Below are 23,713 nucleotides of genomic sequence, written 5' to 3'. Positions count from 1 at the left end.
AACGCCTCGTTTTTTTTCCTGTAAACTCTATGTTGATGCCTTTTCCCAAAAAGCTCTACTTTTGTCTCATCTGACCAGAGAACATTCATCCAAAACGTTTTTTGGCTTTTTCAGGTAAGTTTTGGCAAACTCCAACCTGGCTTTTGTATGTCTCTGGGTCAAAAGTGGGGTCTTCCTGGGTATCCTACCGTAAAGTCCCTTTTCATTCAGACGCCTACGGATAGTATGGGTTGACAGTGTTGTACCCTCGGACTGCAGGACAGCTTGTACTTTTTTGGATGTTAGTCCAGGTTCTTTATACACAATCCGCACAATCTTTCTCTCCTCAATTTTTCTTTTCCGTCCTCATCCATGCCATGGGCTTTACACTTATTGATGACACTACGCACGGTAGACACAGTAACATTCAGGTCTTTGGAGATGGACTTGTAGCCTTGAGATTGCCCATGCTTCCTCACATTTTTGCTTCTCAAATCCTTAGACAGTTCTTCGGTCTTCTTTCTTTTCTCTGTGCTCAATGTGGTACACACAAGGACACAGGACAGAGGTTCAGTCAACCTGAATCCATTGTAACTGGCTGCAAGTGTGATTTAGTTATTGCCACCACTTGTTATGTGCCACAGGTAAGTAACGGGTGCTGTTAATTACACAAGTAAGAGAATCATCACATGATTTTTCAAAGGGTGCCAATACTTCTGTCCGGCCCATTTTTGGAGTTTTGTGTAAAACGATAAGAGAACGGGGGGAAAAAAATGAAATCATTTGTGTTTTTTCGTTGAAATGAAGATATTACTATCAAAGTATTTGTAATTCCAATTATTTTCTAGGAGAAATTGAGCATTATCTGTCAGAATTGCAGGGCTGCCAATATTTTGGGCCAGCACTGTATGTACTGTATACTGAAGCTTCTGTTTGCTGTGACAAAACAGCTGTTTGAGCTGCTTTGGAAAGTTCTTTGGTCAATGTGTGCTTCAACATAATAAACTGTGAACCTTGACAACTGAATGTTGGACTTGTCAGGACAAAGTAAAGGTGATTGATGGGATTTTTCCCAGATGTTCTAACACTGAATTTTCTAAAATGTAGACAGTCTGGTTTAGCTGCAGTTCTGCATGCTAGTCGTAGTTTCATGCCACATGGCCCTCTCATCATTTTTCAACTAACCCAGGAGTTAACAAGTCTGGATTTGCAAATATTTAAGATGCTAATTGCAGCTATCCAGAGTGAAGGCTGATTAATTGCTTGCTTGAGTGTTTTATTGATTGACAAAGCCAATTAGTCAATTTGGTATCGGGGTCATTTGACGCCTTACTAGTATTTCTTTATAGCAAAAAAAACCCGGGACTTCCAGTGTTAAATTGATTATTCACTACTGAGAAAAACACAGTTATAAATATTGCTACACTTTAATGCTGTTATTAACAAAGCTGATAATAATAATCATAATGTACACTGTCATAATCAAAAATACACTTTTTAAAAAAGGCAGTCAGTGACATGTAAACACTCATGCGGTCTTTTTTTAATTTTTTTTTTTTTTAATTAAGATTGGCTTTAAACTACAGTGCCTTGCAAAAGTATTCAGCCCCCTTGAACCTTGCAACCTTTCGCCACATTTCAGGCTTCAAACATAAAGATATAAAATTTTAACTTTTTGTCAAGAATCAACAACAAGTGGGACACAATCGTGAAGTGGAACTAAATTTATTGGATAATTTCAACTTTTTTAACAAATAAAAAACTGAAAAGTGGGGTGTGCAATATTATTCGGCCCCCTTGCGTTAATACTTTGTAGCGCCACCTTTTGCTCCAATTACAGCTGCAAGTCGCTTGGGGTATGTTTCTATCAGTTTTGCACATTGAGAGACTGACATTCTTGCCCATTCTTCCTTGCAAAACAGCTCGAGCTCAGTGAGATTGGATGGAGAGTTTGTGAACAGCAGTCTTCAGCTCTTTCCACAGATTCTCGACTGGATTCAGGTCTGGACTTTGACTTGGCCATTCTAACACCTGGATAAGTTTATTTTTGAACCATTCCATTGTAGATTTGGCTTTATGTTTTGGATCATTGTCCTGTTGGAAGATAAATCTCCATCCCAGTCTCAGGTCTTGTGCAGATACCAACAGGTTTTCTTCCAGAATGTTCCTGTATTTGGCTGCATCCATCTTCCTGTCAATTTTAACCATTTTCCCTGTCCCTGCTGAAGAAAAGCAGGCCCAAACCATGATGCTGCCACCACCATGTTTGACAGTGGGGATGGTGTGTTCAGGGTGATGAGCTGTGTTGCTTTTACGCCAAACATATCATTTTGCATTGTGGCCAAAAAGTTCAATTTTGGTTTCATCTGACCAGAGCACCTTCTTCCACATGTTTGGTGTGTCTCCTAGGTGGCTTGTGGCAAACTTTAAACGAGACTTTTTATGGATATCTTTGAGAAATGGCTTTCTTCTTGCCACTCTTCCATAAAGGCCAGATTTGTGCAGTGTACGACTGATTGTTGTCCTATGGACAGACTCTCCCACCTCAGCTGTAGATCTCTGCAGTTCATCCAGAGTGATCATGGGCCTCTTGGCTGCATCTCTGATCAGTTTTCTCCTTGTTTGAGAAGAAAGTTTGGAAGGACGGCCGGGTCTTGGTAGATTTGCAGTGGTCTGATGCTCCTTCCATTTCAATATGATGGCTTGCACAGTGCTCCTTGAGATGTTTAAAGCTTGGGAAATATTTTTGTATCCAAATCCAGCTTTAAACTTCTCCACAACAGTATCTCGGACCTGCCTGGTGTGTTCCTTGGTTTTCATAATGCTCTCTGCACTTTAAACAGAACCCTGAGACTATCACAGAGCAGGTGCATTTATACGGAGACTTGATTACACACAGGTGGATTCTATTTATCATCATCGGTCATTTAGGACAACATTGGATCATTCAGAGATCCTCACTGAACTTGTGGAGTGAGTTTGCTGCACTGAAAGTAAAGGGGCCGAATAATATTGCACGCCCCACTTTTCAGTTTTTTATGTGTAAAAAAAGTTAAAATTATCCAATAAATGTTGTTCCACTTCACGATTGTGTCTCACTTGTTGTTGATTCTTGACAAAAAAATTAAATTTCATATCTTTATGTTTGAAGCCTGAAATGTGGCGAAAGGTTGCACGATTCAAGGGGGCCGAATACTTTTGCAAGGCACTGTATATAAAATTAGCATCAAACTAAAATGACATATAGTGATTTGGTGTATTGGGTATGGCCATGACATATTTGTGGCATGCTTGCCATATGTCTCTATACACTATAAATATCGACTGTAAAAAGAAAAGATGTCTAAAAAGATGTTGTTGTTTTTTCTTTCTCAGTGTATTTCTTTTTCTGCTGTAATACATGAGCCTTGGATAATTAATTGAATAAAACCTCTCACATATTATTATTAAGTCAGGGAATTTTCTAAAATGTAAAAACAATGCATTATATGCATCATTCTAATAAAAGTTAGTGATGTGATGTAAAATATATCTCATTTCCATTACATTGGAAATGTAGTTTATTTTAAAAGTTTTAAAACCCCATGAGTTTCTTTTTTTTTTTCTTTAAGCACAAACTGCCACATAGTACTCGTGAAAGCACATTGCTTGATGGGGAATTGTAGCGTTAAAATGGAAATTATTTTTTCTCTCTCTCAAAAGGGTAAATCAGTGGGAGAGTGTGACTCACAGCGATTGTTGCTGGAAAGACGCTTGCGCTGGCTGGTGGAGGTGTTGTGTGGAAGCAAGGTGTTCTGCTGGTGGTTACTGTCGATTGGACTGGTAGCAATTATATTGTCTTTATATTTGTTCATCAGGGCCAACTTGGTATCACTCACTGTGAACAAAAGAAATTAAAACTAAAAATCAATGAATGTACACAGCACAAATATATCAATTTTTTTTTTTTTGCTATTTAATGAAAACATTTTTTTAATGAAATGGATAAAATGTGACATGTTAACACGAGGTTTCAGGTTTGATAGCCCAAACCATAGGGTCTGTGCAAAATTAAGATTTGCCTAAACTCTTAGAAATGGCTTGTACTTGCTGTGTGAATCGAAACACTGTGAATTGGATGTACTACCTGTCAGTATCATCCTTTTTTCTAGAATGTTTCAATGAAGCAAGTGAAAGATCATTACCTACTCCCTTCTATCTTGTCATTTGGTGAGGGCACTACATTATCATTCACATACAGTGGGGCAAATAAGTATTTGGTCAACCACCAATTGTGCAAGTTCACCTACTTGAAAAGATTAGAGAGGCCTGTAATTGTCAACATGAGTAAACCTCAACCATGAGAGACAGAATGTGGAAAAAAAAAACTGAAAATCACATTGTTTGATTTTTAAAGAATTTATTTCCAAATTAGTGTGGAAAATAAGTATTTGGTCACCTACTAACTAGTAAGATTTCTGGCTGTCAAAGAGGTCTAATTTCTTCTAACGAGGCCTAACGAGGTCTAACGAGGCTCCAATCGTTACCTGTATTAATGGCACCTGTTTTAACTCATTATCGGTATAAAAGACACCTGTCCACAACCTCAGTCACACTGCAAACTCCACTATTGCCAAGACCAAAGAGCTGTCGAAGGACACCAAAGACAAAATTGTAGACCTGCATCAGGCTGGGAAAACTGAATCTGCAATAGGTAAAACGCTTGGTGTAAAGAAATCAACTGTGGGATCAATTATTAGAAAATGGAAGACATACAAGACCACTGATAATCTCCCTCGATCTGGGGCTCCATGCAAGATCTCACCCCGTGGCATCAAAATGATAACAAGAATGGTGAGCAAAAATCCCAGAACCATAAGGGGGGGGGGGGGGGGGGGGGGGGGGCTAGTGAATGACCTACAGAGAGCTGGGACCACAGTAACAAAAGCTACTACCTGTAACACAATGCGCCGCCAGGGACTCAAATCCTGCACTGCTGGACATGTCCACCTGCTAAAGCCAGTACACGTCCAGGCTCGCTAGACAGGTTCGCTCGAGAGCATTTGGATGATCCAAAAGAGGACTGGGAGAATGTGTTATGGTCAGATGAAACCAAAATAGAACTTTTTGGTAGAAACACTGGTTCTCATGTCTGGAGGAGAAAGAATACTGAATTGCATCCGAAGAACACCATACCCACTGTGAAGCATGGGGGTGGAAACATCATGCTCTGGGGCTGTTTTCTGCAAAGGGACCAGGACGACTGATATGTGTAAAGGAAAGAATGACTGGGGCCATGTATCGAGAGATTTTGAGTGAAAATCTCCTTCCATCAGCAAGGGCATTGAAGATGAGACGTGGCTGGGTCTTTCAGCATGACAATGATTCCAAACATACAGCCAGGGTAACAAAGGAGTGGCTTCGTAAGAAGCATTTCAAGGTCCTGGAGTGGCCTAGCCAGTCTCCAGATCTCAACCCCATTGAAAATCTGTGGAGGGAGTTGAAAGTCCGTGTTGCCCAACGACAGCCCCAAAACATCACTGCTCTAGAGGAGATCTGTATGGAGGAATGGGCCAAAATACCAGCAACAGTGTGTGAAAAGCTTGTGAAGAGTTACAAAAAACGTTTGGCCTCTGTTATTGCCAACAAAGGGTACATAACAAAATATTGAGATGAACTTTTGGTACTGACCAAATACTTATTTTCCACCATGATTTGCAAATAAATTCTTTAAAAATCAAGCAATGTGATTTTCTGTTTTTTTTTTTTTTTTTTCCCCCACATTCTGTCTCTCATGGTTGAGGTTTACCCATGTCGACAATTTCAGGCCTCTCTAATATTTTCAAGTGGGAGAACTTGCACAATTAGTGGCTGACTAAATACTTATTTGCCCCACTGTATTGTTATACCAAAGATACCCAACTGCCAGGATACATTTCATTTTCATGTTATGTCACCTAAATTTATTCCTGGAGGCCAATTGAGAACAGGCTCTCTTTTCCAATGACACCTCGATTACATAACACATGAAACACAATGAATACAATACAATATGGGCAGTGCTCACAATTACATATAGACTGCATAACATTTAAAAAGTGAGTTGATAAATCTGAGTTCAGTTTATTTTGAATATCATTCCATTTGTGAGGAGCAGAGAACTGAAAGGCAGTTTTTCCCAGTTCTGTCCTCACACTTTAAAACCATTGCATCTTGTGTGTGAGTTACAATGTTAGATATCACGTACAAATTTTAAATAAAAGTGTTTCAACCTCCTTACACTAGATGTTGGACATCCAACTTTATTGTAGAGAAAACAGTGATGGTTCAAACACATCTACTATAATAAATCCAAGCACAAAATGATAAATTACATCGCGGAATTTCAATATAGAGGGATCAGCATGCATGTAAACAGTATCTCCAAAATCAAGTGCAAAATGGCCTGGACAAGTTATTTTATATTTTGAAATGTTAAACGTGTTACAGTATACAACACGAAAAATGAAAGAAAAAATATAATTTTGCTTTTAAGAGTTTGGGACAGGTAAAAAATATAAAATTTGAGAGACAATTTGTCTACTAACATGATGCTCAAATATTCAAAATTTCTCAATTTGAGTATCATTTACTGTTAAGATATAACCATGTAAGGAATTGGGTGAGTGCAATGCCCTTAAATTTGACATCTGGTGGTCAGCTGAAAAAAAAAAAAAAAAGATTCCCAGAGCAAAATTGCACAGGGTGTTAAATATTTGGTCGGATAATACTGTATTTGTCTAGCTTTGACAAAATGATCCTCCGTATTCATGTTAATGTGCAGAGCCATTTGTTCCATTTTAGTCACCGCAGGGCACGGGTCGTGACACGGCACTGTTGAGAAGCAAATATGACTTTGCGCAGGATTCTAAACTATTATGGTGGAATGCAAAAAGCATTGGATGTCTCAATAACAAGCTGGATAATCACTATTTTATTGTGCATACACCTGTTAATCCAGAGCATTCTTCTTACTGCGGCAAATATGACAAGAACAACAATGGCCCAACTCAGCAACTGGTGGGTCTGAGGGAAGCTAAGTCAACGACTTGATATCACATCTGTTCCCAATTATGGCAGCGTGCGCTAACATAAAACCCTACCTCCTGTGTAAGATGAAAAAATATTATATAGTTTGTGGAGTGATATTGTACAGTTTGACATCACAATGACTGTGTCTCTTGCCAAAATTATCTCTCTTGTTAATTTTCATGCAGCGCCCTGATTTATTAGAATTCCAGAGAAGGCCTAACCCAGTATTCTGGAAGTGTGTTTGAGATTACCTGGTAATTTTTTTTTTTTCATTCTAGGTAATATCAGATCACATCCAATTGGCACTGTATGTATTGTAGGGCTGCAGCTATCGATTTTTTTAGTAGTCGATTAATCTATCAACCAGGTAGTTTGAATAATCGGGTATGGTAATCGGATTTGGAACGTTTAATGCGTTACAGAATCAATTTTATGAGATGTAAAACAAAGGCTTGTGAAGATTGTTCTTTCAAAAGAGCATTAAATATGGACACAAAATAAAATTCCAGAGTTTTCTTCTTTAAATACCTGAGCTGAGCTTCAAACGGTATTAAAAAACTATAAAATGCTAACTTTTTTTTTTTTTTACATTATTTTTAGCAAATTGTTAAAACATACACTGTATGTTCCCACAAAACAGCTAAATACATTGGGGCAAATAAGTATTTAGTCAACCACTAATTGTGCAAGTTCTCCCACTTGAAAATATTAGAGAGGCCTGTAATTGTCAATATGGGTAAACCTCAACCATGAGAGACAGAATGTGAAAAAAAAAAAACTGAAAATCACATTGTTTGATTTTTAAAGAATTTATTTGCGAATCATGATAGAAAAAAAATTCTTTCTCCTCCAAACACAATGTGTTTCTACCAAAAAACTTCTATTTTGGTTTCATCTGACCATAACACATTCTCCCAGTCCTCTTCTGGATCATCTAAATGCTCTCTAGCGGACCGCAGACGGGCCTGGACGTGTACTTTCTTCAGCAAGGGGACACGTCTGGCAGTGCAGGATTTGAGTCCCTGGCGGCGCATTGTGTTACTGATAGTAGCCTTTGTTACTGTGGTCCCAGCTCTCTGTAGGTCATTCACTAGGTGTGGTTCTGGGATTTTTGCTCACCGTTCTTGTTATCATTTTGACACCACGGGGTAAGGAGGGAGTTGAAAGTCCGTGTTGCCCAACAACATCCCCAAAACATCACTGCTCTAGAGGAGATCTGCATGGAGGAATGGGCCAAAATACCAGCAACAGTGTGTGAAAAGCTTGTGAAGAGTTACAGAAAACGTTTGGCCTCCGTTATTGCCAACAAAGGGTACATAACAATGTATTGAGATGAGCTTTTGGTATTGACCAAATACTTATTTTTTTCATCATGATTTGCAAATAAATTCTTTAAAAATCAAACAATGTGATTTTCTGTTTTTTTTTTTTTTTTTTTTTTTCCACATTCTGTCTCTCATGGTTGAGGTTTACCCATGTTGACAATTACAGGCCTCTCTAATATTTTAAAGTGGGAGAACTTGCACAATTAGTGGTTGACTAAATACTTATTTGCCCCACTGTATATCTATAAACTAAATTACAAATGCATTTAAAAATATTAGCGTATGTCTATTTTAACAGGGAGCAGCTGGATTCAGACATGTTAAATGAGTTATGTCATAGTCACTGTTGCGACCAGAGGAGACTGTATCCGCCCAAATCAATAAAACTAATGCAAACACATTCAAAACAAACCATTATAGTGCCACTCTAATTAAACGAGTTTTCGACGCAGCAAAATTTGAAGTATTTTTTTTTAATCGAATTACTCGACTTAACCGATTATTCGTTGTAGCACTAATGTTTTGCATTGTTGATGTGCCTGATGCATCAGTTGGAGCTCAGATGTTCCGCAGGTAGTGGACTCCTGGGGTAATATTCTAAATGGAATGAATCAACTGAAGACTGGCCTCCTTTTAACATGATCAAAAAGATGCACTTCTATGTGGTGGAGAGTGCTTTCATGGATGCACTTGATTGCTAAATAGGAAAGCATCAATAGAAGGGCTGCTTATCATCTGGACAAACTGAGGAAGAATACAGGCTCTGTCGTAGGCAGAGTTGGAGACCCTGACATCTGTGGCGTAGATACGGATGTGTAACAGGTTTCTGTCAATCACTGACAACCCAGCGGATCCCGGCTGACGACAATATCCAGGCAGAGGAGGAGCTTCATGGTCAGGCACAAACTGAGGAAATGGTCTTGTCTTCTGACTTGTTTTACAGTGACTTACATTAACTGTGTGTTATTCTGAAGAAAATGTATTTCATTGAATTGTATTTTGGTCAACTTACCAGGAGTTAGGTCCATATTATTCTTGTCATTGCAGCCCTGCAGGGAGTCAAGGGTTCGACTGACTTGACTTGCAAATTCCTCACCGCCGTTCATGCACTCTCGCTGCAGATGGTGACGCAGGTCTGTAATGTCATACTCGTACCTGGTGAAATCATGACATTCAATGAGTATTTATGAATTGGTATTACAAAAATCAGAATAAGTTATTCAACAGGTCAATTTTTAATTAGATACAGTATTATTATTATGTCCTCTTTTATGTGTGCTCATTACAGTAACATAATGTTTAAACTCCCATCACGTGTCCAAACCCTACTTGTACCCATCCAGAATTGGAGTTTCTCTGATACTGAGGGTACCACTGGAGTTTGGCCCCTGACCCCGCGAGTTCCTCAAGCTCTCTCGGGCCTGGCCTCCCATCAGCACTGAGGGGATATAATGGATCTCATTAGCTGCCTCAGCACTGGCACTCTTCTGAGGCTGGGGGATCCGGCGGCGTTTACACCAGCGTCGGCGGGTGTACAGGATGAGAACCAAACACAGGATGGACAGCAGAAGGGCAATCATCCCACCCTGGGGCAGAGGGAGAAAATGGCAGTAGAGACAAAAGAAGTGACAGAATAAAGAAGGGTAGGTCAATGGCAGGAAAATTCTGAGAATTTTGCCATTTTAAATATACATCAAAGTCAAAGCAATGACACCAGATACACAGAATGAAACGCAATGTAAGTGGCTAATATCTACTTCGTTTCAACATGTCTAGCCATTCAAACTCTTTACACTCTTTATGCATTATACTAGAAGAAATATATTAATGCTCAGAAGCCTGTTAAGTTATGAGACAATGTCAGGCAGGTGTCAAGAGGATATATTCAACTACTTATCCCCCATGATTTGTTCACTTCATCGAAGAGGTACCTTGACTCAAAGTTCTGAGGTCAGCCGCTCACATTGTTAAGAAGTGATTGATTCAAAAGGAATATTTTATCTCTTTTACATCAGGATATGATGGGAGGAGCTGAATTAAACTGTGACAGATCACCCAAAACTGTGGAATTCTTAACCTCTACTGAGAAAGTCTTTCCCTCCTGTGATCTCAGATTTTTTTTTTATTCTTTGAGTTATGTGGTAGGAGTAGCTATTCCCATTTCTTCTTTAACAGACATTTAAGGCTGGTGTCCCTATGGCAGGGCTGGACCACAAATCTAAATTTATTCGGGATTTCATTTTTGGTCTCTCACAGTCATAAAACATCATTATCGAAGACGAACGATGAAGACACCACATGGCTGAGTGTGCATGCAACTTCCAGCATTACACAACCTCAGTTTCAATTATATTGGGAAGGCAAGTTAGAAAACATCCTGTAGGTTCTACATCATAATCTGGGTCATCACTAGGGTTATGACAATATACCAATATGTTAATATATCACGGTACTTGTACCCCAATAGTCATCAGTTCGCGTCTACCAAAAATCCATATATCGTTTTAAAACAGTGTAACTCCTTAATAAAGGAAACAACAATTTCCTATCACAATTTTCAAATGCAGTTACAAACGACTATGTGAAGTTGAATCTCTAATGAAAGGTTTTTGTAAATGAGAATGTCGATAAATTAAATATAATTAATAGACCTATTTAGCAATAAAAATGTAATTAAAAAAACAAAGAAATGTTAATGTGTGTTACAAATTTCTTGCTGAAACATTTCAAGTTAATGGAAAAACATTTGTTTTAATAAAACTGTATGTAAAAATCATTATTTTAATTGATATTTTGTGTTTTGACTGATTTTTATTCATACAGGTTTAACAATTTGATAGATATTAATCCACATCGATTACAGCCCTACTCGAGGTGGCAGTAGAAATGTGTGTACATGTATTGTATGTGTGTAGAAGGTGACATGGACAGGTGCAGAAAATCCTCATCGGCACCAAAGTTGAAACTCCAGCCACCTTGGTTGTTTTTGAGTGATTTCCAAATATTTAGCCTCCCTTGTCGTTTTTTATTCTCCCCTGGTTGTGCCACGGTTTTGCTCGTTTGCCCCCAGTTTTGTATTATGGACTTTGCCATCTAGAAACTAATACTAGGAAACTTCCCATTAACATGTAAACAACAACTTTGAGCTGCCAACTTCACCACCTGTATGACGATACTATTGAAATGCAACTTGAAATCATTCAAATTTCCAATGTTTTGAGTGTGTTATAAAGTAAATTTTAGTTCGATTCAACTTAAAGCAACACTAGGTAACTTTTCAACCTTTATAAAATATTTTCATAATATTTGTGATAATATGTCGACTGACAACTAGTTGAATGACACATCTTTTATATCTTGAGGGGGTCTGTATCGCTTTCACCGGCACTAATTAACTTTAAGGAGGGTGGCAGGAACCCTGCCACACAAAAAAAACCTACAAATACAAACCTACAAATGTGCTGACTGCTTTACAGCATAAATCACTTCCCTCTTTCCTCATTCACTTATAAAGACGGAAGTTGTTGCGAATGCTTTCGCGCAAATTCTGCAAAGCTGGCAGAGCAACAAAGAGACAAAAAGTTTTGTCTGCGGAGGAAAAAAAGAGGCTACCACGATATACACTCACCTGCCACTTTATTAGGTACACCTGTCCAACTGCTCGTTAACACTTAATTTCTAATTAGCCAATCACATGGCGGCAACTCAGTGCATTTAGGCATGTAGACATGGTTTAAGACAAACTCCTGCAGTTCAAACCGAGCATCAGTATGGAAGAAAGGCGATTTGAGTGACTTTGAACGTGGCATGGTTGTTGGTGCCAGAAGGGCTGGTCTGAGTATTTCAGAAACTGCTGATCTACTGGGATTTTCACGCACAACCATCTCTAGGGTTCACAGAGAATGGTCCAAAAAAGAAAAAAATATCCAGTGAGCGGCAGTTCTGTGGACGGAAATGCCTTGTTGATGCCAGAGGTCAGAGGAGAATGGTCAGACTGGTTCGAGCTGATAGAAAGGCAACAGTGACTCAAATAACCACCCGTTACAACCAAGGTAGGCAGAAGAGCAACTCTGGACGCACAGTACACCGAACTTTGAGGCAGATGGGCTACAGCAGCAGAAGACCACGCCGGGTGCCACTCCTTTCAGCTAAGAACAGGAAACTGAGGCTACAATTTGCACAAGCTCATCGAAATTGGACTATAGAAGATTGGAAAAACGTATTTTCTTGGCACTCTTTGGGCAACTTGGTACCAATTGAACATCGTTGGAACGCCACAGCCTACCTGAATATTGTTGCTGACCATGTCCATCCCTTTATGACCACAATGTACCCAACTTCTGATGGCTACTTTCAGCAGGGTAATGCGCCATGTCATAAAGCTGGAATCATCTCAGACTGGTTTCTTGGACATGGCAATGAGGTCTCTGTACTTAAATGGCCTCCATAGTCACCAGATCTCAATCCAATAGAGCATCTTTGGGATGAGGTGGAACGGGAGATTCGCATCATCGATGTGCAGCCGACAAATCTGCACCAACTGCGTGATGCCATCATGTCAATATGGACCAAACTCTGAGGAATGCTTCCAGCACCTTGTTGAATCTATGCCACGAAGAATTGAGGCAGTTCTACAGGCAAAAGGGGCTTCCAACCCGTTACTAGCATGGTGTACCTAATAAAGTGGCCGCTGAGTGTATAGTAAAAACATTGGCCCGGCTTTCACTCACTGGTGTGACCAGGAGTTCAGGTGGGGTGGGGGGTGTTAGCAACACTAAGCCACACGGTTGCTAACCGTCATATGCTATTATTTAGCCACAACTGGATTCATTACCTTATTACTATTCATCCTTTACAAAGCCACTGGAAACAGAAATGGTGTTTAATCCAACTGCAGGCGACCGGGAGATTCATTTTTGATTGATTGATGACTTTACGACACTGCGCAGGTGTGCGCTGGTCCTCATGGGAAACACAGTGCTGGTCCTCATGGGAAATGCAGTCTTCTTTAGGGCATAACACTACCCCATTTCTTCACCAGTGTCGCTAAAATCAACCAAAACTGAAAAGCTACCAAGTGTTGCTTTAAACAGATTTGGCAGATTAGCTTCAATTGACGGCATTAGAACTCTAATGAACTTGGACTAGAAGGGCAAGCACTAATCAAATGATTGCCGTCAATTGCTCTGAATGACTCAATATTTAAAATTAGGAAGATGAGAATAAATGTTTTAACACTTTATGTATGTGTGAACTTTTTTCCTACAATGCTCAAGACGTTTTGACTGTGTTCCTGTTAATTAGTTATTTTCATATTGGGAGTGTATACTAAATTATGTTTCAAAACTTTTTCATGGGAAATATTACATTTAATTTTTTTTTTTTTTTTTTTTTTTTTTTTAATATTGTGCTTTGTTTGGGATCATTTTTGGGAACTGTGTTTTTTCCTATAACAATTTATTTGAGTTTTTTTTATCCTATTTGACTTGAATACTGTGGAATTGAATCTTTTTTTCTTTTAACATTAATTCAATTGACTTAATTATAGAAAAATGACAAATTATAATATTAAAACTAGGAGTATAATGTATCATTTTTTATGCACACTTGAGCCTACTGTGCTTCTGTATTTGAATGTTCACATTACAATGGCACTTGTTTCAAAAGCTTAAAGACTGCTGTACTTACCTCTTGCTTATAATATCTTGCCACAAGTATCAGTATGTTTTTGTTTTTTTTTTTATATGAAAATTGTGGGGTGCACTACTACATTTTAAACACATTTTAAAATTCGAAACAAATGTGGCTCAATAGAGTAACACGATGGACAACTCATGAAATACACAAAATAAATCTGTGAGAGAAAAAAAATAAGTCACATGTAATATTGCTCATCTTCCAGCAGGCTGAAACAAGAGACGGAAGTCAACTGTGATGATGATTCACTCATACATGTGTTTCAGCAGGCGCTGATACTGGGTGATTGGGTCAGGTCATATGGTCAGATTAATTTTGTCTCATTTTCTCACAAATCTTAGTGACGTATGGCTGTTCTTAGAGCAGAGATATGCACAGCTGTTACACACAAATGGAGGAATTTGGCACAGGCATGAGATGGTAAGATGGCGCGTAGGCCACTGAATCAACATTAGGATCATTCTTATTGGAAAAATATGTTTGAAACACACATTAGACTTGTCTCCGATATGTAGACACACTGTAGTATGATAAAAAAAAACAAGACACTATGACAAAACTATATTTGGGGATTTAACACATCTCACATTCAAGAAAGGTCACCAGAGACTAAATAGACATACAGCACAAGAACAGACGCACACATACAAAGATGCACACACAATTCAAACCACACCCTTGTGGTGCCAAGCTACTGCCACTTCAGATTGTTCATAGGTGTTAACATGGAGTAAAGCTATGGTGTTGAATGAAGAGAGTGTATAATTAATTAAATCACTTTGACTGGTGTAATAACCAAGCGGAATGAAAATCAAATAATCCAATTTGCAAAGACACTGACTGTGGAATAGAAGATAAATATTATTTAGGACAATATATGAATGTGCCTGTCATGGAGTGCATTATGAATCGTCTTGTAAATATATACCGGTACCCAAAGCTTGGGTTTGTCTTCTGCATTGCCCTGTAATTCTTAGTCCTACTTTTGCTTTATTTGAAGGATATGAACCTTAAGTACAGTAGCAAAAATAAATGTGTTAGTCAAATGCCAGTCTGAAATGTGAGATTTCTTGGGGTTCCAGGGAGACAAACACAATAATTGAAATTACGGATAGATTGTTTTGAAATATAGATTATATTGCCAATAGATTTCATTGGCTGAATCATTCATACAGATGAAAGCTACTGGTTTATTTGCATAAACTATTTGTTTCATCTGCATAGTCAAGGACATAACAAATGACAAATTTTGCTGTAAATCTCTTGGCTCAGTAGTAAAAACCTGGTCAGTAATTTGGTTTATAATTAAGAAGGATTTGAAAGGCAAAAAAGTTCACCGCATAGTAATGCAGCAATGTGTGTGCAAGGACATTTTGTAAACCAACACTTTAACACTTAAATATAAGTCCATACCCATTTGCATAACTATCACAAATTTCTACAGATGTGTAAAAAGGATACTACCGTATTTTTCGGACTATACAGTAAGTTGCACCTGAGTATAAGTCACACCAGCCATAAAATGCCCAACGAAGGGGAAAAAACATATATAAGTCGCACCGGAGAAAAGTCGCATTTTTGGGGGAAATTAACTTGATAAAATCCAACACATAGAACAGATATGTCATCTTGAAAGGCAATTTAATATAACAATTCAATAGAGAACAACATGCAGAATGAGTGTACAGTATGCAGTGGCACCTCCAGAAATTTTTCATAGGGGTGGCCAGATGGGGCCACTTAAAATCTAGGGGTGGCACACCAAAACTAAAAGCCATAATTTCAGGTTTTCATTATATTATTGCAGTAAAAAGGTCAGGGGAAAACTATCACAAAGACTTAAGGACACGGCTACTGATATATTTAGGTGTATTTGGTAATATTTGATGTTACTAATGATTTAATGTGCTTAGTCCATGACTGTCCAGTCAACATTTTGAGTTCCACAACAATTCTGTTTTATTGTGTTCTGTATACATTAGGCATAAGGTGTACATTTAACAAAACAAAATAATTATGTGGGAAAAGCAGGTTCTGGCAGATACAAATAAAAGCAAGTACAGAGGCAATCATATGTTAACTGGATATTTCCCAACTCAATGTTAATGTGACACAAAAATAATTATTACTGAATGAACAAACCATAAAAAGTACTTCCCAACAGGGATCAACAGATTACCAGGCTATAACGTATATGAAATGCATACCTGATGCTACAATAATCTAACGAAATACTGGCAAGCGGGGTGGCCAGTGGGGTGGCCAACAAATTTATAGGGGGGACCGTGGCCACCCCTGGCCACCCCCTGGTGGCGCCACTGACAGTATGATAATGTTACATGATGCATGAACAACGAAATGCGAATATTCTTTCCTCACCAGGACGCTACTGCTCGATCCTGGCTATACAGCGAGCTAAACTCCCAAATGACGATGCTGGACAGCCGTATAATTTCCTGACTTTATTTTGGCCGTCGTTATGACACCATCATTTGAAGAGTGAAACTAAAAATAGAAATAATAAAACAAAAATAAAAACAATAAAATAAAATAAAATAAAATAAAAACAAGTTCGTCCTCGATACCAAACAGGTTTGCATCAACGTAAATAAATGATAATTAGCCGCTATTACAGCAATGACACAAACGGTTAGCATACATTCACTAGCATTAGCACATCGTTCAAACAACAACACAACTGGCACTAAGTGTCCGATCGCGGGTGGAAAACACACAACAACAACAGAAAAGACGATACACACAGTTGTTGCCTCTTTAGATATATTTTACAAGCATAAACAATGAACGTAGGGTTCTCTCTCTCTCTCTCTCTCTCTCTCTCTCTCTCTCTCATTCTCTCTCGCCCACTCGCTCAGGCGCAGTGTAGCTGTCCGTCTTCTTCTGGCATGTGAGCGCTCTTCTTCGCGTAAACAAGTGCGAGTGCACCGCCACTTGGGCGTGAAAGCGCCACAAACTAAAAGCATGCATTTCAATTTTTAAAAAAGTCAATAATACAATTGAACACACATTGCCAGAGGCAGAACGCGAACCTGGCCATAGCTATTAAGAGTTATTCAGATAACTATAGCATAAAGAACAAGCTAACAAGTTAACCAAACCATCAGTGTCACTTCAAAACACCAAAACAACATGTGAAATGATATCTTAACGTGTTAATAATTTCACACATATGTCGCTCCTGACTATAAGTCACACCCCCAGCCAAACTATGAAAAAAACTGCGAGTTATAGTCCGAAAAATACGGTACTTGTAATTTATGAGTCTGGATTGCCTGTGATGTTATATTGGAAGAACAAAATAACTGGACAGCAAGCACGTGAGCGCAACTGATAAATGTTTCATGGTGACAGGGGTGAGAACGATATACATGGCATACACAGAGTGAGGCGAAGCAAGTCAATCTGTAGGCATAGGAGGAAATGAAAGACGAAGGGACCCCAGAGTTTTAGCCAGACAAAATGCAATTGGATTTTTAGCTTCTCTATTGTCCAGTCACACAATCCATGTTGCTTGAGGTCCGATGGGTATTTTCCAGTCAGTGAGGATTTAAGGCAGTGGTTTCCAAACTATTCCACATATGGCCGCAGTGGGTGCAGGATTTCACTCCAACAAAACAAGACCACACCTTTTCACCAATCTGGTGTTTTTTATAAGTGTAATCAATTGATTGCAGTCAGGTGCTGCTTGTGTTACTAGAAACCACATTGGTTAAAAAGTCTGTGCTTGATCGGTATGAACAAAAAACAGGACCCACAGCAGCCCTCGAGGACCGGTTTTGAGACCCCTGATTTAAGGTGTCATATCATCTGGTGTTGGTGCATTTTGATTTCTGAAGTGCACAGTTAATGCAGCGATCTAACAGTGAATTTCAAATAATTTCATACTTCCTTCGAATGATAATAATAATAATACAAATAACACATTTTATTTGAAGGCACCTTTCTGGCACCCAAGGTCACTTTACAATCATTTGAAAAATTTAAACATATTAAAAGTGGTAAAATTAAAGTATAGAACGTTTAAGGCACATTTTAAATTACTAAAAGAGATATAAGGGCAGTAATAAGTAAAAACAAAAAAAAAAAACAAAAAAAAAACATGATGGAATGCAGTCGAATCGAATGAACACACTGGTGCATAATAATTATCATGGGGAAATAAAAATCTAAAAGAACATTGTGTATTGCTATTTATTGTACCGTATTTTTCGGACTATAAGTTGTACCTGAGTATTAGTCGCACCAGCCCAAAAAGCGCAATGAAGAGCAAAAAAACATATATAAGTCGCACCAGAGTACAAGCCGTATTTTGGGGGGAAATATACTTGATAATATCCAACACATAGAACAGATATGACATCTTGAAAGGCAATTTAAAATAGAAATACAATAGAGATCAACATGCTGAATATGCGTAATGTATGATAATGTTACATTACGCATGAACAACGAAATGCGAACGTGGCCGGTATATTAATGTAGCATAACTGATAAGAGTTATTCAGATAACTATAGCATAAAGAATATGCTAACATGTTTACCAAACCATCAGTGTCACTCCAAAACACCAAGAAAACACGTGAAATGATATGATAATGTGTTAATAATTTCACACATATTAGTAAGTCGCTCCAGAGTATAAGTCGCACCCTCTGCCAAACTATGAAAAAAACTGCGACATATAGTCTGAAAAATACAGTACTGTTATATGCTTTTGAAAGGAGAACAAACTAAGGATGTTCGAATCCAATCACGTGAGCAGAAAACGGGCCGATCCTGCCATTTTTCAGAGGATCACAATCGGGTGAAAAGGATCGTGTTTACAATTCTAAAAATCTATTTATGTGTTTCTGCTTCATGCAAGTACCGTATTTTTCGGACGATAAATCACATTTTTTTTCATATTTTGGCTGGGGATGCGACTTATACTCAGGAGCGACTTATGTGTGAAATTATTAACACATTATTAACTCATCACGTGATTTTGTTTTTTTGGAGTGACACTGATGGTTTTGGTAAACTTGTTAGCATGTTCTTTACGCTATAGTTATCTGAATAACTCTTAATAGGTATGGCCACGTTCGCGTTCTGCCTTTGGCAATGTGTGTTCAATTGTATTATTGACTTTTTTATATTGAAATATCATGCTTTTAGTTTTTGGCGCTTTCACGCCCACGTGGGGGCGCACTCGCACTTGTTTACGTGAAGAAGAGCGCTCACACACCAGAAGAAGACAGACAGCTACGTAGCTCTGAGTGAGTTGGCGAGTTAGCGAGGGACAAACACGGCTGCGAACCTACGTTCAATGTTTATGCTTTTAAAATATCTCTACAGAGACAACGCCTGTGTGTATCATCTTTTTTGTTTTTGTTGTGTGTTTTCCACCAGCGATTGGACACTTAGAGCCAGTTGTGTGGTTGTTTGAACAATGTGCTAATGCTAGCGAACGTATGCTAACCGTTTATGTCATTGCAGGACCCAGGCGTAGCGTCCTGGTGAGGACAGTATAGTCGCATTTTGTTGTTCATGTTTTGTACACTGTACATTTATTCAGCATGTTGTTCTCTATTGTATTTTTATATTAAATTGCCTTTCAAGACGACATATCTGTTCTATGTGTTGGATTTTATCCCCCAAAAATGCGACTTATACTCCGGTGCGATTTATATACGTTTTTTTTTTTTCTCTTCGTTGGGCATTTTATGGCTGGTGCGAATTATACTCAGGTGCAACTTGTAGTCCGAAAAATACGGTACAGCCTCTCAACCTCCCTCCTGCTAAGCAGTGCGACCAAACTCTTTTCTGGCGTTTGGTACATAAAGTTAACAATGATTGACAGGTTTGTATTTTCGCTACTGTTAAGAAGAAGCAGACTGCCGCGGCTTAGAGGTGGAAGGACATTTGACATCAAGACTTGCTTGCGGAGGGTTGCTGCAAGGGGGGGAGGGGGCAACACCTCAAACTTGATTTCACATTTACGTGACCATCATCCATCCCTTTATACAAAATTTAAGGTAAGTAAATGCTGTAATTTACGTTTACCACCAGCTACGAGAGTTCTCTCCAGCGTGTTTAGTGTGTCTAGCGATGGTAAAACAATGCTATGACGTCACGTAACTAGCTTGTTAACGAGGCAGATAATGTGGCTGGTTAGCATGGCAAGACGGCCTAACCGGGTTCCTATCAACCATTAGCCAATTTTTCTAAAGTCTTCCGCGCTACGGGTACTTGCCAACAGTCCCGGATTGTGCGGGACAACCCGGAATATAAGAAGTTCCGATTGGTACCGCCGCTGCCGACGGAATCAATCGGAACTTCCTATGTTACGGGTTGTCCCCCACAATCCGGGAATGTTGCCAACCTTAATTCTTTCGCCATAGTAAACATCTGTTCAAAATAACATTCTCATAATACAGCCTGTGGTGTTCTTTCTCTCTGGCGACACACTCGCTCTCCAGTAATAGGAAACTAATTAATATGAATAGTAGTAGAGGTATATTAACCCCTAAAAGGTCACATTCACTCACATTCCTGCATTATAACTTGGACTGAGAGAGAAATATGTTGACAATGAGCAAGTCTCTAAAATTGTTGAGATGGAGCTCTAAAGTCAGCGAAAAGCCTGATACATTTTTATTTACCGTATTTTTCGGACTATAAGTCAGTTTTTTTTTTTCATAGTTTGGCAGAGGGTGCGTCTTATACTCTGCAGCGACTTATGTGTGATTATTTACAGTCGGGTCAGGCCAACTTCTCTCTGGCTAACTTTTTTAAATAAATACTGTATATATTCATATATTTATACTAAAACGATGTTTGGATGGTAAATAAAAAAATAATTTGGATAAAACAGAGAAGGCGCTGTGCATGCCTGCGCACTTGAACGCAGTGGCTCTCTTTTCAATCTTCCTCTCCCAGCGCCCTGCGGCGCCCTCCGCGTGCATCCTGGTATTTCCTTTTCGATATGGAGCAGCTATAGGAGTGAAAAACAAACTAAAGACAGGGTAAGTGAAAAGCAAAGAACTGCGGTAGGAGTGGGATACGGAAAGGAATCAAATTGATTGTTGAAGGTGCTATTTGGAAACCTGTGTCGGCTTCGCTGAATGTAAACGAATGTGGCGCTTTGGTCTCATATGAGAAATATATTTAACAAACTTTTCGTTGTGTATTTCGTTGTGTAAATGCATTTATAATGATCATAAAAATATGTAGACTATTTAAACATTGAGAAAACCTGCGTTTTTTTTTTTTTCTGCCAACTCGAGGAGATTAAAATAAATGTCAAATCCACTATCCGCCTGTTAGAAACAGACACGCAAATATCAAAGAAATGTTTATTAAATATCCATCTTACAATCTTGTTTAACTGGGAGAATTCGTTACAAAAGACAGGCTTTAATTTGATATATGCACCTCATCTTCACAAACGTGATTACACAAAACGCAACCACTCATCGCATCCCAGCATTTCCTCCTTCTCCTGAGTCCTCACAAAACATAAAATTTCTTTTTTTTTCGGGCTCGTGCCTACAAATAAAACATAAAATTTCGGGGGGTTTCGGGCTAGGGCAAGCAAATCAAGTTATTTGATCAGGCTTGGACTGCGTTGGGCTTTAATACCCGCAGGCCGGTCGGGTCAGGCTGGATTTTTTAGGCCCGATCTAACTTCTAGCGTCATGTAATGTATGCATACTGTACACCGATTCAGCCTGTTGTTCTCTATTGTATTTAAATTGCCTTTCAAGATGACATGTCTCTTCTTGGTGCTGGATTATATCAAATTAATTCCCCCCCAAAATGACTTATACTCCGGTGCGACTTATTTATGTTTTTTTTCCTTTTCATTGCGCATTTTTTGGCTGGTGCGACTTATACTCAGGTGCGACGTATAATCCGAAAAATATGGTAGAAGTGTGTTTACTTTTTTATGCAAAATAATTTACTTTTGTTCTATACATTTTAGAGCTATATTTGCAATACCGTGATACCACGGTATTTTTGCTTAAAGTCATCTTATTTTCAAAATCTCATACCGACGCTTGTTAGCTGAATGCAGGATAAAACAGACGACAATGATACGATAAATAATGGAGTTGAAAGTTCTGAACAGATGGTCTTGAATTTCGACTATGAATGAAATAATAAGATTTCGCTGAGCACATACATTTAAAAAGACAGTACAGTTGACTGGCATGAATAAAGTCATTGCACCAGTCATCCATGACTAAAATTGAATTACACCCATTTGTCATAAATTTTAAACGGTTATAATTCACAATTGACAAATGTGATTCAGCTCCACCAGCCAAATTGACACTCATGCATAGACAGGCCTAAAAGAGGTTGAGATTAGAAAAAAAAAAAAGTACTTTATGTCTGACATTACTTGAAATCAAAGTAAGGACTAAGTGGTTTATACCCTCTATTAGAGTCAATAAAACTCAACCACAAATCAAACTATGCCATTGCTCCAGCCCCATAATCTACTTACTAACGGATGAGGATGATATTTTAATGGAACCAGCGCCCGTTATGACTAAAACTCCTGAAGAATGGACACATGGCCTTTCTCAATCTGACAGAGGAGGCATGATATTGGGCTCTGTTCACACTGCAGGTCAATTCCAATTTTTTTGCCCATACGTGATATATACAGTGTATTACAAAAGTGAGTAGACCCCTCGCATTTCAGCAGATATTTAAGTATATCTTTTCATGGGACAACACTGACATAATGATACTTTGACACAATGAAAAGTAGTCTGTGTGCAGCTTATATAATAGAGTTAATTCATTTCACCCTCAAAATAACTCAAAATATAGCCATTAATATCTAAACTCCTGGCAACATAAGTGAGTGCACCGCATGGGAACTACGTACTGTACATCCCTAAACGTCCAAATTGAGTACTGCTTGTCATTTTCCCTCCAAAATGTCATGTGACTCGTTACAGGAGTGCTGTCAGCATTGCTGCAGAGATTGAAGAGATGGGGGGGTCAGCCCATTAGTGCTCATACCATACATCGCACTCTACATCAAATTGGTGTGCATGGCTGTCACCCCAGAAGGAAGCCTCTTCTGAAGATGGTACACAAGAAAGCACGCAAACAGTTTGCCGAAGACATGTCAACAGCACATGGATTACTGGAACCAGGCTGACCCTCCACCTTTTCAATCTCTGCAGCAATGCTGACAGCAACCCTGTAACGAGTCACATGGCATTTTGGAGGGAAAATGACAAGCAGTACTCAATTTGAACATTTAGGGATGTATGTATTTACTAAGGGTTGTACTCACTTTGTTGCCAGCGGTTTAGATATTAATAGCTATATTTTGAGTTATTTTGAGGAGAAAATAAATTAACTCTATTATATAAGCTGCACACAGACTACTTTTCATTGTGTCAAAGTGTCATTTTGTCAGTGTTGTCCCATGGAAAAGATATACTTAAATATCTGCAGATATGCAAGGGGTGTACTCACTTTTGTGATACACATCTGATATTTTCATGAAGTATGAACTGTCCATTTTCAATCTTTTCAAATCTAAATTGGACTTCTTTCATATGTGGACAGTGGATGTAAAATCAGATACAGTGGGGCAAATAAGTATTTAGTCAACCACTAATTGTGCAAGTTCT

The 23,713-nt window shown here is 38.6% G+C and overlaps 1 protein-coding gene across 8 annotated transcripts in view; it reads right to left on the bottom strand.

The window, feature by feature from the left end:
- Positions 1-23,713, bottom strand: part of astn1 (astrotactin 1) — a 506,238-nt gene that overhangs the window by 366,412 nt on the left and 116,113 nt on the right. For 5 of the 8 annotated variants that reach the window (XM_057856766.1, XM_057856762.1, XM_057856765.1 and 2 more), the window contains exons 3-5: positions 9,684-9,940; positions 9,367-9,509; positions 3,710-3,856 (exon numbers count right to left, since the gene is read on the bottom strand). In XM_057856766.1, the coding sequence (XP_057712749.1) occupies positions 3,710-3,856; positions 9,367-9,509; positions 9,684-9,940 (547 nt within the window). The remainder of the gene's footprint in view (positions 1-3,709; positions 3,857-9,366; positions 9,510-9,683; positions 9,941-23,713) is intronic. The other 3 variants (XM_057856768.1, XM_057856767.1, XM_057856763.1) reach the window with 1 other exon arrangement.

This window comes from Corythoichthys intestinalis, chromosome 14 (assembly GCF_030265065.1).
Source record: "Corythoichthys intestinalis isolate RoL2023-P3 chromosome 14, ASM3026506v1, whole genome shotgun sequence".
Classification (NCBI taxonomy): Eukaryota; Metazoa; Chordata; class Actinopteri; order Syngnathiformes; family Syngnathidae; genus Corythoichthys; species Corythoichthys intestinalis.
This window is presented reverse-complemented; position numbering and strand designations above follow the sequence as displayed.